At 37.4% G+C, this 15521-nt stretch overlaps 1 protein-coding gene across 1 annotated transcript; it reads left to right on the forward strand.

The window, feature by feature from the left end:
- The first annotated feature begins 597 nt into the window (after nt 1–597).
- Nucleotides 598–14780, forward strand: LOC584109 (monocarboxylate transporter 7-like). The gene is made up of 6 exons (XM_030982459.1): nt 598–655; nt 7655–7934; nt 10241–10465; nt 11703–11843; nt 12002–13030; nt 13303–14780. The coding sequence occupies exons 2-6, from the start codon at nt 7673–7675 to the stop codon at nt 13467–13469; spliced, it is 1824 nt and encodes a 607-aa protein (XP_030838319.1). The 5' UTR covers nt 598–655; nt 7655–7672; the 3' UTR covers nt 13470–14780.
- The last annotated feature ends 741 nt before the right edge of the window (nt 14781–15521 follow it).

A 15521-nucleotide genomic window follows, 5' to 3' on the forward strand; every position in this document is an offset into this window, starting at 1 on the left:
ACCAACACCAATTTGTTTTATGCCAGTGTCACAAATAAGTTATACAAAATATGCTCATCTGACCGTAATTTATTGCCCAAAACCCCTGAGCTTCCGGGGGCTCCGCCCCTTGGACCCCACGCCAATTCGAGACCTGCCAGTGTCACAAATAAGGTATAAAATTATGCTCATCTGACGATAATTTACCCCTGAGCTTCTAGGTGCTCCGCCTTCTGGACCCAACACCGATTTGCGTCCTGCCAGGGTCATAAATATGGTATCAAAATATGCTCATCTGACAGTAATTAAATGCCTATACCCACTGAGCTTCTGGCGGCTCCACCCCATGACCTCCCGCCGAGAAACGTTCAGCGGGGCCTACATGTAAGAGTAGGGTGACGGGGGATTTTTTTTTTGTCTCCCCCCCCCCTTCCCTCTACCCCCAAACGTTTTTGCCACTGCCGGTGTCACCATTACGTACCAATATTAGGCTCGCATAATTTCAAATTTGCCCCCCCCCCCCCCTAAAAAAACCTGGATCCGCGCCTGGTCTAAAATATTACCCCAACCTAGCCAGTGCACGCATTTGAGCTAGCCAAGCGAAGTTATGTTTTCGATTGTTTCCCCGAAGCGAGAGCACCGCGAAAGACTGAGCCTGAACTTGGCTAAGGAGACGGTGAGTAAAATGCATCAATCGCAAGAGTGTTGTGTTTGTGTGAGTCGCGGTCGGCTGTAAATAGCAAAATGTAATGCTTGTTTTGGTTTTTTTCATATTTGCAATGCATGTTTTATATCACCCAAGCTATACATTTTACTATATTATTATGCCGGTTGCCCGGCAAAACGTCGCGTAGCGCTACACTCCCTTTGTCGGGAAGTTAAATTGCGCTTGCGGTTTTTTTTGTTTCCAGCAAAATTTGAGAGCATAATAAATCAGGTAAATATATTTCTCTAAGAATAGTTTTGGCTACATGAAACATAGCAAAATTGTCGTTATTAGCACTTGAAGTAGTTGTCAAAACTTCAAAAACGTTTTTTCGGTCCCCCCCCCCTTTTTTGGGAACCGATGTATATATCTTACTATATGTATTTTATTATGTTATTCTCATAGTATACTAGTAAATTTGTCAGTGACAATGAAAATTGTAATATCATAAAATATGCTGATGGATATGGTACTCACTGGGCATCTTACTGATGAGAATGTAAATGACTATGTCACAACGGTGAAGGTTTTCATTGAGTGGTGCGATGCGCACTACCTCCACTTAAACGTATCTAAAACAAAGGAAATGGTGTTTGACTTTCGGAAAAAATCAAATAAACACGATCCGTTATTTCTTCATAATAAGGAGGTTGAACAGGTGACGGAGCACAAGTACCTGGGAAGCATAGTTACCAACACTTTAGATTGGACTAAAAACACACAAACATTGTGTAAGAAGGGAAACCAAAGACTCTACTTTCTGATGAAAAATATTCACGTTGACAGCAGGGGCGGATCCACGTAGCGATTTGTCCGCCCCCCCCCCCCAGCCCCCCAAAACGATAAAAAAAATAGGATAATAACGTAAAGTTAACCTTTTTTCAAACACAAAACAAAAGCGCCCCCCCCCCCAAAAAAAAAAAAAAAAAAAAAAATCGATTCAACGACTGGCTGAGTCGGCGCTAAATTTTTCCTCCAAAACTAGATCAAAAAAGGGAAAGAAGAAAGGTGCTCTCCCCCCCCCCGACTTATTCGCCGGCCGGCTGAGTCGACGCTAAATTTTGTATTACAATTTGGCTCCCACCCCCCCCCCCCCTCCCCCTTGTCGCCGGCTGGATCCTCTGCAGGCGTCTGCAGACGGGTCAACAACAGCAAAAATTAAAAAAAAAAAAAAAATTCTCACGAAGAATGCCAAAAAACCAAAAAAAGTGGTCTTACCCAACCCCCTCCCCCCGCTTATTTACAAGTTTCAAGTTTCAAGTTTATTTATCTTTCTTTCATAACACACTTTACAAATATGACATGAATATAACAAGTTTAACATAATATGGCGTTACAAAAGAAAGATGAGGTGACCTTGGTTGAAAGCAAGGCTTGTGGATTTAAGGTCCCTCATGAGTAGCTTATGAATATGTCCAAAAAGAACAAAACTTGTCAGATAAGAATAATGCATACATTTAAGTGCTGACTAACTAAACTAACTAAACAACTGAAAACATATAAACATAAATAAGTATAATAAAATCTACAGGAAAATACAACGAGCAACAGGACCGAAACACAGACAAAAACAAAAAAAGACAGACAGATGATCATGAATAGATGTGAGAGATGGGAGTAGAATTCTGCTGACCTATATAGTAATTAATTTTCTTAAATATTGATCACAACTATAAATCTAGACGATATCGACTCAAATATAGTAACTTCAGTTTGCGCTTAAATACATAAATACTGACTGATTGCGCTATTCTTGGTTCAATTTACCGGCTGGCTGAGTCGGGGTAAAATATTTCCTGAAAAATTGGACAAAAAAGTGCCTCCTACCCCCCCCCCCCCGCTCATTCACTGGTGGTTGAGTCGCAACTAATATTTTCTCACGGATTGCCCCCCCCCCCCCCTCCCCCTCTTCCCGCCGGCTGGATCCGCCACTGGTTGACAGAACAATTCTGGTTTTGTTCTATCGGTCGTTGTTTTTACGGAAATGGGGCCCAGACAAACCGGACTCGCTTGGGGTGTGGCGAGCGGCACAGAGAGTGATAGGGCATTGTTTGACTGATATAAACTCTTTGTTCGAACAGAGACTCATGTCCAAAACAAACAAAATCATGAAAGCTCAAAGTCACCCTCTCAACACCCAGTATTATTTCAACCGTTCTGGAATTCGACTAAACGTCCCACGCTTCCGCCAATCCTTTGTACCAAACTCTATCCACATGTTCAACTAATTCGTTAAGAGATAATAATAATAATAATAATAATAATAATATTAATAATAATAATAATCATAATAATAATAATATTAATAATGACAATAGCAAAAATGATCATAATTATTTGAATTTATAAACTGTTCTCATAAAGCTATTCCTAAGATATAATTATCTAATCAAGTTTCACAATTTTGGATGGAGTAAACAATTCTGTATTATTTTTGTGAAATGACGAGATCTTTTCTGTTTTTAAATTGTTTGCTTAATTGTTTTGCATGTTTCATATTATTGTACTCTGTTTCTCGTATTATTGTAATGCTGGTGGGAAGCATATTTCCACATTGTGGACGAATAAATCAAATCAAATGTATATAAATTATTTTGATTATATGTCTCGAGTGATACAAGACAGTCAAGAGGCTCGCTGTTTACACGGGGGGGGGGGGGGGGGTTAAGTAAATGCTGAACACAAATTAAACTGTATTAAATCGACTACATAGATCTTAATTACCTTTCACATTTAAATGTATTCATTCTAATTCCACTTCATTCTCTCTTTCCCTTCCTCCCTCTCGCAATGGAGAAATAAATAATCGTACATGGCGCATCTTTAGGTATATCGACTTTCATTCGATCTCGATCTCATTTTAAATGAAAAGGGAGACTAGTCTTGACAAAATAGGCCTACAGAAAACACATTAGGGACTTTTAGATTGAGTGGACGAGAACACGACGAACGCCGACTGACCCTGCGTGTCAACGTACTTAACTGCCCGTGTTGTCTACAATTAGAAATACTAGGGACTTTTAGATTTGCGTGGACTGATACGTGGTACTTCCATTCACGGCAGTGCTTTAAAAGGACGTCATTCGTAGCATAGACCTATTGTCTCCGTGTGAATCTAAAAGTCCCTATTTTAGATTGCACTCGACGATATACCGTGTGAGTCAAAAAAAAGTTTACACCTAGAAAATTGCTAATTATTTTAAAATTCATCTATGAACAGAAAATTATTATACATCTTATGAAAAAGTGTTTTATTCCAAATCATGTGATATAATTTTTGTGTTGTATGTGTTCAGGTTTAGATGAACACGAGGCATAGTTTGCGAGAGTGCAAAAATCGACTTGCGCCAAAGTGATGCGTACAGTATGTATTATGTTGGGATCAGTGGAGTGAGAGAATGAATTAAATGTATCAAATGAAATGCATTGCATATGCTTTTTGCAATGGGCAAAGTCACACCACCCACACACACGCGCACAAATGTTCGTTGATATTTGATATTCGATATTTGATATGTGTGGCATGATTAATTTTGTTAGGGATGTTATTTGGATCTGCAAAGACCGAATTAATACCCAAATTCAAATTGTTTTATTCAAACATCTATTAAGCAACTTTGGCGCAAGTCGATTTTCGCACTCTCGCAAACAATGCCTCGTGTTCATCCAAGCGTGAACACATACCACACAAAAATGGTACCAAATGATTTGGGATAAAACACTCTCTCATTAGATGTTTAATAATTTATTGTTCATAGATGACTTTTAAAATAATTAGCAATTGTCTAGGTGTATTTTTTTTTGGACTCACTCTGTACATGCATACAGGAAGTAACACTATAAACATCACGGACAAAAAAAGAGGACAAAATATACAGTTCCTCATTCTACCCTCAACAAAACAACATCCCTTCAATGCTATTATGTAAAAATGTGTAGAACAGGTGAATATGCATGAGACACCTGGGCCCCGTCTTACAAAGAGTTACGATCGATCCAAATCAATCGTAAGTCCTCCAATCAATCGCAAGTTTGCAGTCTCCTATCTCTTATGTACATAGTTACGATTGATATCAATCACAAATAAGTTACGATTGATATCAACTCTTTGTAAGACGGGGCCCTGCTCTACACATTTTACATAATAGCAGAGAAGGGATGTTCCTTTGTCTACCTGAGGAACTGTATATTTTATGCGCACGCGGCATACTAGTACCCTGAGCATGTAAAGGCGCTATATAAATATCAATATGTATGTATGTATGTACTAGATTTAGGAAAATCAAGGTTGACGCATTCTCAATCGCCGACTGAGACGATGTAACGCATGCGCCGTATCTTAAAGGTAAAGACCAGTATTGGAAACGCCCCAATTTCAAACAATGAAATGGAAGCTCTCATTACCAATCATGTGAAAGAATATGTTTTGACTAATACATGATGATAACAAATTTGCCGGGAAACCGCCTACTAATTCATATATTTGGTAAATTGTTTCTCTCATGGTCTGTGAGAGATATAGGGTAGTCCCATATACATCTTTCTGTGTATAGTGCTTGTAACTTTACGAAAAATGGGCCAAATTTCTTATCATTTTGACGATTCCAGAACCTTGCAGATTCCACAACGTTTCTTTCACAATGCAATCGCATGACCATAACTGGTCTTTACCTTTAAAATGACGTCACACGTTGCAGTCAAAGCTGTTGACATGCACATCTAAAAGTCCCTATTGTAATCATCTGGGTGGAACGCCTCAAGCCTGGGGGTGTTTCATACCCCCAGGGTTGCAAAACGACAACGTACTTTTATTCCATAGAAAATTTCTCAGGTCAGCGTTATGTGTAAATAAATTTACACCAGATTGTATGATATGGAGAAACTGGGAGGGCATGGCTAGCTAACAGTATCAAACATCGAATGGTTAGTTTCTGGTTAAGAATAGTAAAAGGTTCTCCCTCTAAATATTCAGTCAATTTTTATTTTTTGCAAAGGTTAATTAGTCAGAATGTAGATATGTCTACTTCTTTCAAGTGGTTATCTTGTATTGCAAAAAATATTGAACTATGCTGGTCTTGGTATTGTTTGGCTAAAGCAAGGGGAAGGATTTAGCAATAGTTGGATACTGAGCACTCTGAAGTTGAGATTAAACGATATTTCAAAACAAAATGTGATGGCAACAATTTGGACAAACAGTGTGTGCCTGAATTATAGGATCTTTAAAAAGGATTGTCTCTTTTTTTCCGGAGTAAAAGAGATAGAATAACACTGAGCCGTTTTAGATGTAGGTCACACCGTTTACCAATTAATAATAACAGATTCAATGAAATTAGTATTGAATGCCCATGTTGTGATATGCATGAGTCTGGTGATGAATTCCATTATGTTTTTGTATGCCCTTTTTTCAGAAAGGAAAGAGAGTTATATTTAGGTCGCAAAGTAATACTTAAACGCCCTTGCACATTACACATGTTGAATTTATTTCTATATTCCGGTATAGGACAGCTGAAGAAATTAGTACTTTTCTTAAGGGTAATAATGTCATATTTTGCTGGTCTATATACATGTAAATCTGAACAATCCAATCATATGTCACCCATAAAAAGGAATGTTACAACCCGAAGTGGTAGGTTAATTAAGCAACCAACAATTCTTGATCTGTAGTACAGTATTTCTTTAGGTCAAGTATAGTTTTGATGGTTTGTTTGTTCTTTTGTTCTTTTTTTTGTTAGTATACTTTTTGTTTTTGTTTGTCCAATGGACGATTATGCCGTATTTTGTTAGTCTGCATAAGTCTTAACAATCCAATCACATCTCACTTACATGTACAAAAATGAAACTTATAATTTCTTATATAGTTAAGACAATAATGTATTTTTTTTAAATAATTTTTTGTTTTTATCTTTCTTTTTCTTCATGTTTGTATTTAGATTGTTCATGTGGTATTCTCCACTTTTTATGTATGCTTGCCATATTGTATAATATTGTTTTTATGTTTAGCATAGGCTAGGTTTAGATTATTCCTATTTATCGTTATACTTTTATATTGTTGTTTTGTTGTATTCTGTATTCTTTGTATTATTAAGCTATGTTTGTATTCTTTATTATGTATCATTATCATGACATGTACATGTGTTGTACTCTCATACCCCAGAAGGGGGTCGAATGAGTCAATAAATTCTATTCTATTCTATTCTATTCTATTCTATTCTATTCTATTCTATTTGGGTCAAGTCCACTCTTTAGTCAATCCTAGGACTAAAATTAACGTCCTCGTGTTAATTCTGTGCTTTTTATTACATCGAAAGAATGGTAGTTCACATTATGGAAATATATGCCCACATATAATTTCTCTTGACAATCTTAGCTTTACCTGTGAGTAGATTTGCATCACCAATATACAACATGCTTTCATGCACTGAACAAAACCAACGAAATCGTATCTCGCTGTCAGTAACTCATCGATAGAAAAGTCATCAGTGAATTTGAAACACATTTTCAACTGGCCTGTTTAATTATTATGGAAAAAATGGATTTCATCAAGGTTGGGTAAATAGATCACTTTACACATACGCATTCATATTTGATGCATGCTATAATTGTATGACAGGTTACAAATCACAGTTAAAGCCATTGAGCTTACAATGAGACATAAATATCGTCTTGCAAATCAATTTAAAAGCAATCTTTTTCAACTTTTCTTGCAAGCCACGTAAACACAAGCATTTTATACTCGTCTTGCATATAATATGAAAATAATCATTATAGCACATCTGGGGGAAACGTGAATTCAAATCATTTTAAACTCGTGTACGAAATTATATAAATAAAAACGCGAAAGCAATTTGAAATCCTCCTGCAAATAATATAAATTTCAATTACTTTTAATACATATTCGATTTGAACTCTTCTTGTGAATACATATTCATTTTTAAATTGAAACATAACCATTTGTTTAATTCTTATCAGAAACCATCACGTTTAAGGATGTATCATGACGTAGAGCTCAAACGTTTGGCCGCCGAGTTCGATCGAGATGACGTTTGGTCTCTTGTTGAGGAGATGGGTCTTGATGAGGAGACGATTCGCAATCTCCAAGGGATACCGGGTTCCTCCAGCATCACTGTTGAAACATTTATCCGGACGTGGATGGAGCAACATTCCGAAGGAAAAGATGGTCTGGAGACATTGGATATTCTTGAAGATAAACTGACGAAGTTTAGAATAAAGTCAACTGAAGCGGACAAAGGTTAAATACGATGATGATGATGACGATTGTGATAATAATGATGGTGATGATGATGATGATAAATAAATTAAAGAAAGAAAGAGAAAAAAATAATATAAGACAATTGTCAAAGTGATGATAACATTGTTGAATATGATGACATTGTTAAATGTGACGAAAATGACAGTGATAATAATGATATTCTTATATTGTCACAGCTTTTCAACAATTTGTGATCATGTAATTAAATATAATTTGTTTATTTGTTTTATTTTTTACTTAGGCTGCCTATGAATGTACAGGGTGGCAGATAGGGTTACCTTATTTGAAGGCAAATCATAAACCTGGGGGGAGTTTCACAGAACTTGTCACCAGTGACAAATAACAATGTTTGTTATAAGCTACTGAAATCCTTGCTTCTGATTGGTTATCAGCAGTTTTGTCACTGATCTTTGTCATTTGTCATTGACAAAAGGCTTTGTGAAACGGGTGACCTGTTTGATTACAATGCCCATTCAGGGCAATCGTTCCACATGTGTGGTGTAGCTCGATAACTTTTGGTTCAGAGTCCTACAAATTATTCCAGATGTATAAGAAGAAAGGGCAAACATTTCTGCACACATGTGCATCCATTTCCGCTTCATGACTATATTGGCCCGAATTCACAAAGGAGGTTTGTCGACAAACCGAGGTTTATGTACGTCATATGACGCGTATCTTCGCGTTTTTACAAACCTGGTTTGTAAAAACGCGTCGAAACGCGTCATATGACGCACGAAAACCAAGGATTGTCAACAAACCTCCTTTGTGAATTCGGGCCATTTTGTTTGCTGCCAGGAATCTAAACAGGTTGAATAAGCTTCAAAGTCTTTAAATTGGCAACACTTTGAGATATTCCAAATCATTGTTTTCCCATCAAAATTTGCTATTTTGCAATTTTGATGACAACATTCTTGCCCATGTATATTTCCTTCAAATGCATTACATTTAATTTTAAGAATGCAGCAATAAAAGAAAAATATTGATGTTGCCAATTTGAGGAAATATGTGATCAATTTAACCCTTAACATGTTGACTACTGAATTCATTCATTGCCATAGGCTTAATACATGGGCCCCTGGTTCCAGTAGGTAATGGGTTAAAATAAATGTTGTTCTGCCTAGAGGGTTAAAATACTGCCATCAAAATATAAAGTGGCTCTCTGTCCCATAATGTCAACGCTTATAATAGACCAGTTCACGGTTAGCTCATGGCTGCAATGACCCCAAATATCCACAGATCTTCAAAACATGAAGAGGTCCCACTTTGTACATTTTGAAATAATCACTCCTACAGCGATGGAGATGCTACATACTTAGCCTTTGTTTCCCCTTTTCAAAGAACACTTCCACCCGTGTACCATGGAGTGCTCTGCTTGCCTATGCCTGGAGCCATAATGCATGACCGTACAGATGATTTCTTTTATGTTGGGGACCGGGGGGGGGGGATTCAATGAATTATTGATAATTGATCGCATTTTATTTTTTATTTTTTATTTTTGATGGAAACTGCCACCTGCCCTTGTTCCCGCTGCGTACAGTCATGGTTCAGTGGCAAAGCAATGGCCTCGTAACTGTGAGGCCCCATGATCTAAACCGTGTCGATGTGCCACATATTAAGTGCCCTTTCGTGGGGCATTAATCCTTATTATTGTCATTTATGAATTAAGGGCGTAGGTTCCCTAGTTGATAAGCATAGTATCATACACATGCTTTAGCAGTCACGCAAAACAAACACTGGCAAATTATTATTCAATAAAATCTATTCGCGAATTGACAACCTTGACCACTTCAAAGCTTCACTCAAAACTAACATCTTCCTTCAGACATTCAAAAATGCTAAATTTATTGGAGGAGCTCGCGCCTTTGAAAGGTTTTTTTTAAACAGATAAATGGCGCCATACAAATGATGTGCATCATCATAATCATCATCACCATCTAGAACTATTAGGAATAAATCAAAATGTCAAAATAATTCCATAAATTGGGGTAAAAAAAAATATTCCAAATATATGAGCGACAGTGTAGTAACGCAATGTGGACACCATATTTGAACACAGCGTTACTACAAACGGTGAACACTTCTTGTACATACACTGTGGTCACAGGAAACCACAGTGTGTACACTCCACAGTGAGTTGACATAGTGAGAACGCACTTTCGCAATCGAACTACAGGGCATCAACATTATATTTCCGCTAACGTGGTCGGCGCCCTACATGAAAAGTTTGATTGGAAAATTGTAGATCCACGGTATTACCTTCATTTCATTCTTTTGTATTCCTTCAGATGCTGATGTAACCTCCGATGACGCAAAGGGTGGAGAAAAAAGAGGGAAGAAAGGATTCAAGCGATGGGGTATCTTAGTCTGTCTCTTCTTTGTTCCTTTCATCGAGGTTGGATCAATAAGAACATTGTCACTCATCCTGGATGACCTCACTCGTCAGTTTGGTGTCAGCACATCATATATATCTGGTATATACGGCGTCGTGTCTGGTATATATACTATCCTAGGTAAGGTGGAGAAAAGGATATACATTATAATTACTTTATTGAAATGTATGTATATACAGAAACCGAGAATTATTGATGTTTTATCATAACTTAGACACATTTATAATTAATAAATGACACATATTTGGAAAGCTTAGATCCTCCTCTGGGAATGACAAAGTTCTGTTTGTTTAAAGTAGTGCTTACATTTCCATAATTGTATCAAACGGATTCGTTTTCACTGGCTGCCTGCTGTAGCAACAAGCAGAATTGACAACAGACTTAACTCCGTTTCGTTGAAAATCAGCCATGCATGAAGTCTTACGTCTACGGCCGATTGTCAACGAAATGGAGTTAAGTCTTTTGTTAATTCCGTTTGTTGCTAAGGCAAGCAGCCAGTGAAAACGAATTCGTTTGATAAAATTATGGAAATGCAAGCACTACTTCAAACAATCAGAACTTTGTTATTCCTAGCTCATTTTTCGTGATTGAGGTGTCATATGAAAGGGCAGAAACTCAACTTTCTAGAAATGTGATTTCTCTTTGAGATTCAGATACCGTCTGCCAAATGAGTTTTTTGTTTCCTCTCTTCAAATTCATTTTAATCACTGTCTCATGCGTAAAAGATGCGTTATATGAGTTACATCAAATGAAAGAGGAGGATCTAAGCTTTCCAAATATGTGTCATTTATCAATTATAATTGTGATTAAAAAAAAAAAATATGATAAAACATCGATAATTCTCGGTTTCGTTTTTCCAAAGACGCACTGTATATTATGTATAAAATGAATCATTTCAAATTAAAAACGCCATTATAGTTCCCTTCGAAATGAATCTTTGTGCTATTAACCTCATATTTCATTCATGATTATATAAATGAAATTAAAAAAAGTAACATTGAAAGCATTCACGAATCTTATTCAAAATATGCCTGCATTTTCAAGCAGCTTCGAATGTTTTCTTGGTAAGACGTTTCGCCTCTCCATTATACCTATATCGCAGGATTTTATGTGGGTCAAATGCGCATCTTAATTTCCCACCACCAAAGTAGGACCTCCCTCGCCATGCAGGAATATGGCGGTCTGCTAACTCAGATTTAAGAGCGATATCTCTACTTTAAGTGGCAGAAAATTAAAGTAGCCCTACAAAACCTTTTCAATCTTCTCTGAAAAGGTTGCACAGTTTAAGAGACTTTTAAGTTTTATTCCAAAGTCATACATTAATGACGCATTATATTTACTTATTTCATCGTCACAGCTTTTCTGAACACATACCTGCTCCGATGGTTCTCTGTTCGTCAGCTAACGATGTTCGGTGGAGCTATATCAGCAGCAGGGCTCGCATGTGCTTCCTTTACCCAAACGGTTCCTCAAGTTACTGCCGCTCTCATAGCCTTCGGTAAGTGTTGACTACTGTTTTCCGAACACGTGTTTAGAAAATTCCATTGTGTTTTTACGTTATTATTACGGTCTATGTATAGGTGCTAGAAAAATCGTACCAAAGTAATTTACTGAAAAGCTTAATGATTTTATTTTCTGTTTATCTTCTTCATATAGGTGCTGGTTACATCTTCATCACTCTACCAACATACACCTGTCTCAACAGCTACTTCTCCGATCGGTTCGAAATAGCTACTGGTATCATGACATCAGGTGGAAGCACTGGAGTTATGATCATGCCGTGGATCTTTGAAATCCTTCTTGACATGTATGGCTGGCGAGGTGCTATCTTATTACTGGGAGGAGTCAATGCCCATTACCTCGTTATCGGAGCGATGTTAGAGCCAGTTCGTACCAAACCACTTAGCACCAAGAAAAACTCAAATGGGTCTACAACCCCAAAGAACGTTGATTTTGAGGCACATGATAACATCAGTTTCAAGCCTTATTCAGATGACGTCAAGGAAAGTATAAACACGACGATTCAGAGTGGTCAAGAGCTTGAGATGGTTTGTCGAAAGGATGAGGGCGCTGTTCAACGTCGTTCCCCTGCTGCTGAAAATGATGCTGCTGCCACCCTCGACGTTGCAACTGTAATCTCCAAAGAGCCAGATGATGAAGTGGAAACAAGGAATGCGGGCTGTCTTTGGAAGTGGCTCAGGAAAATCATCAACATTTTGGGCCTTCGCATCTTTGGAGAACGTCCCCTAATGATCGTTGTCTGCTTCCAGATACTCCTCTTCTCTATACCGTACGCTACTTGGCTTCTATTTAACATCCCCAATGCCCAAGCCAAAGGCCTCACAGACCTCAGATCCGCCCAGATCTCACTCGCTGCTGGATTTGCCAACTTCTTGGGCCGCTTCGCAAGTGGATTCGTCTTCTCTAAAAATATTCTTCCAGTCGAAGTATGGTACTTGCTTGCGAACATCGTCACAGCAGCGGCGTTCTTCGTGAACTTCTTCGCCGAACAATTTTGGTTTCTGACGATTCTCGCAGTTGTGTTTGGTTTTATGATGGGTTTTAACATCCCGACTATGTTCGTTCTGATGAAAAATACGGCTGGGAAGGAGCGATACAAAACTGGTTTAGCCTTGGTGCTTCTTTGTTATGGGATTGCATTTCCACTCGCTGGTTTTGTTGCAGGTAAGTCGGTTAATCATTTTTGATCGAAGCGTTAAAAAGAATGCTTTCCGAAGAACGAGCTATTATGGAGACACGTATTAAAACAAACAAACATCATTTTCAATAGATGAAAAATGAGAGGACACAATGCTTAACATACCCGGAGGTGTTTCACAAAGACTAAGATCGACTTTAAGTTGGACTTAACTATGGCAGGCCGTCCAGATACTAAATATCGACATTTTGTAATATTATTTATTTAAATATCTATTTTTGTCTTCTATGATTTGCAGGAAAGATCTATGACAGAACACAGTCTTACAACGTTGCGTTCAGTATTATGGGCGGTTTAGCACTTGCTGCTGGTGTCGCCGTGATTCTGCCGCTCCTGGGCTCAAGATTCGGCAAGATATTGAAGAGATGTTCAGGAGATGTTCATGTTCATGTGCCTGAAATTTGATGGATTTCCGCCTGCAGTTTGAAAGTGTCCACCCTTTATTACGAAGGTGTTATTTTTGAGCTCTCACCATTACATCTGTAAAAATGCTACTTTTCACGTCTGGAACCATTATTTAAGGTAATGGACTGATCCTAATACTAATTCAACGATTTGTGCATCCTCTGACGCCTCTGATATATGTTTTACGGCCTCATGAAGAAAGCTTACGAATTGAGAAGTAAAGGCCGTAAGCAACGGACTACCAGTACCAGTGCGTCGAGCCAACGCCCATCAACGGTAGACCCATTACACACTCAAACGCCATGTACGCAGTCCGATAACACGCCAGCTATGGAGTCTTCGATTGCTGACCTCCAAAAATCTTTCAACGAGTTCTCAAATCGGGCATGTTCCAAACTTGATACCATTCACGCTGATATATCTACAATGAAGAAATAAATGTCAGATTTAGAGGCGGTAGCTGAAAATAACTCCGCCAGAATGCTACTCAAGAAGGAGAAGTTACCACAAATGGAAAAAAAAGTTGCAAAACGAAATCGATACAGATCTTAATACAAAGTTGTATTACCACTGATCTCGAAACAGAACCATGCAAAATTAATAATAATGTGCTTAGCATAGCTTTAAACTTACATTGGAAACCTTTTCCTTGTATCGTTTCCACTTTGCAATTTTGTTATGTAATTTAGGAAAAGGTTTAGTTTGTCATGTTGCACAATTTAATCGTTGGAGAAAAATTTCCACTTGATGATAAACATTTTTTTCTTCTTCTTCAAAACAACATTTATTTAATATTGATCCGTCCAAATATGAGATCGGCTGTGTCGTTGACTTCTCCAATTTGTGTATAATTACTAAAATTGTTGACATTTGCTACAGGAAAGAATTATACAGGATTATGTAATGTCGAAAAGAATATTTGATTAGAAATAGATATAAATCTGTTTGAATAATTTGCATGGACAATTATGTAAAATTGATCGGACTTAATACAGGAAGGTTGTGTTGCTTACTTCAATTTTTTTTTATATAACGGGTAACATTTGCCACAGGAAAGAATATCGATTATGTAATGTCAACCTAGTTTGGAAGGTCTCGTGTCTATTTCTGTCAAATTTTCAACAACAGTGTTGCATTGTTTATATGCAAATTCATTTATTGAATATTTACTATGAATTGGTCAGATTTTATAAATTCATCGTTATTTTTGTCTTCTCTTATTCAGAGAAGAAATCTAACCCTTCTAAAGAAATGACCATAAATTCGATAATGTCAATTGCATTGAATATAAAACGTTGGTTTATCTGTTATTTGTATTATTCTTATATTTAAACAAATTATCTTAAAGAAATCCATATCTGTAAAACGTAATAGAAGAATATTCGAAATGACTCTTAATCTATTTGAATATTTTGCATGGATCGATACCGGCACTCGTTTTTTTATGTGTGTGTACTTTTGTGTCTTTGAAAAGGATCGGTTCAAGCATTTATTTCTTCAGAGAATTGTGTGTGTGTGTCAAGTTGGTGTGTGTGTACTCTTATATCTGTTTTTCTTCTTTAACTATCCATGGACTGCTTTGCGCTCCCGGTCAGAGTTCCTTTCATGCTTCCTTTAAACAAAGGTTTCCCTGGCGACCTGTGGGCTCGCCAGGGGCCGGGGCCAGGGGCTTGCCTAAAGTGGCATATTATTAATGTAGACTGGATTCCGGGTGCTGTGGTTCCTTCATTGACGACAGGTTGATGGAGTGCCTCATCACACGGTCCTCAGGAAGGAATTTTGTTTGGGTGCGTGAGCTGGTTTGTTATAGGATCCACTTGCACTGTATTTAATTTAATCTAGGGTGTCATTTATTCTTTTGAAAATCTGTTCTAATGTACCGATATTCATTAAATACGTACCTCACAAACATGTACCAAATAATTTAAAACGAAAAGTATTTTTTTCTTGTTTTCTTTAAAGATATGTGAACTGAAGTTATTCAACATTAGATGCTTATACTGTAGATATTATATTTAACTTCAATTTATATGTCATCGTTGTGTTTATTTT

This window comes from Strongylocentrotus purpuratus, unplaced genomic scaffold, assembly GCF_000002235.5.
Source record: "Strongylocentrotus purpuratus isolate Spur 01 unplaced genomic scaffold, Spur_5.0 spur5_scaffold_12, whole genome shotgun sequence".
In the NCBI taxonomy this organism is placed as follows: domain Eukaryota; kingdom Metazoa; phylum Echinodermata; class Echinoidea; order Camarodonta; family Strongylocentrotidae; genus Strongylocentrotus; species Strongylocentrotus purpuratus.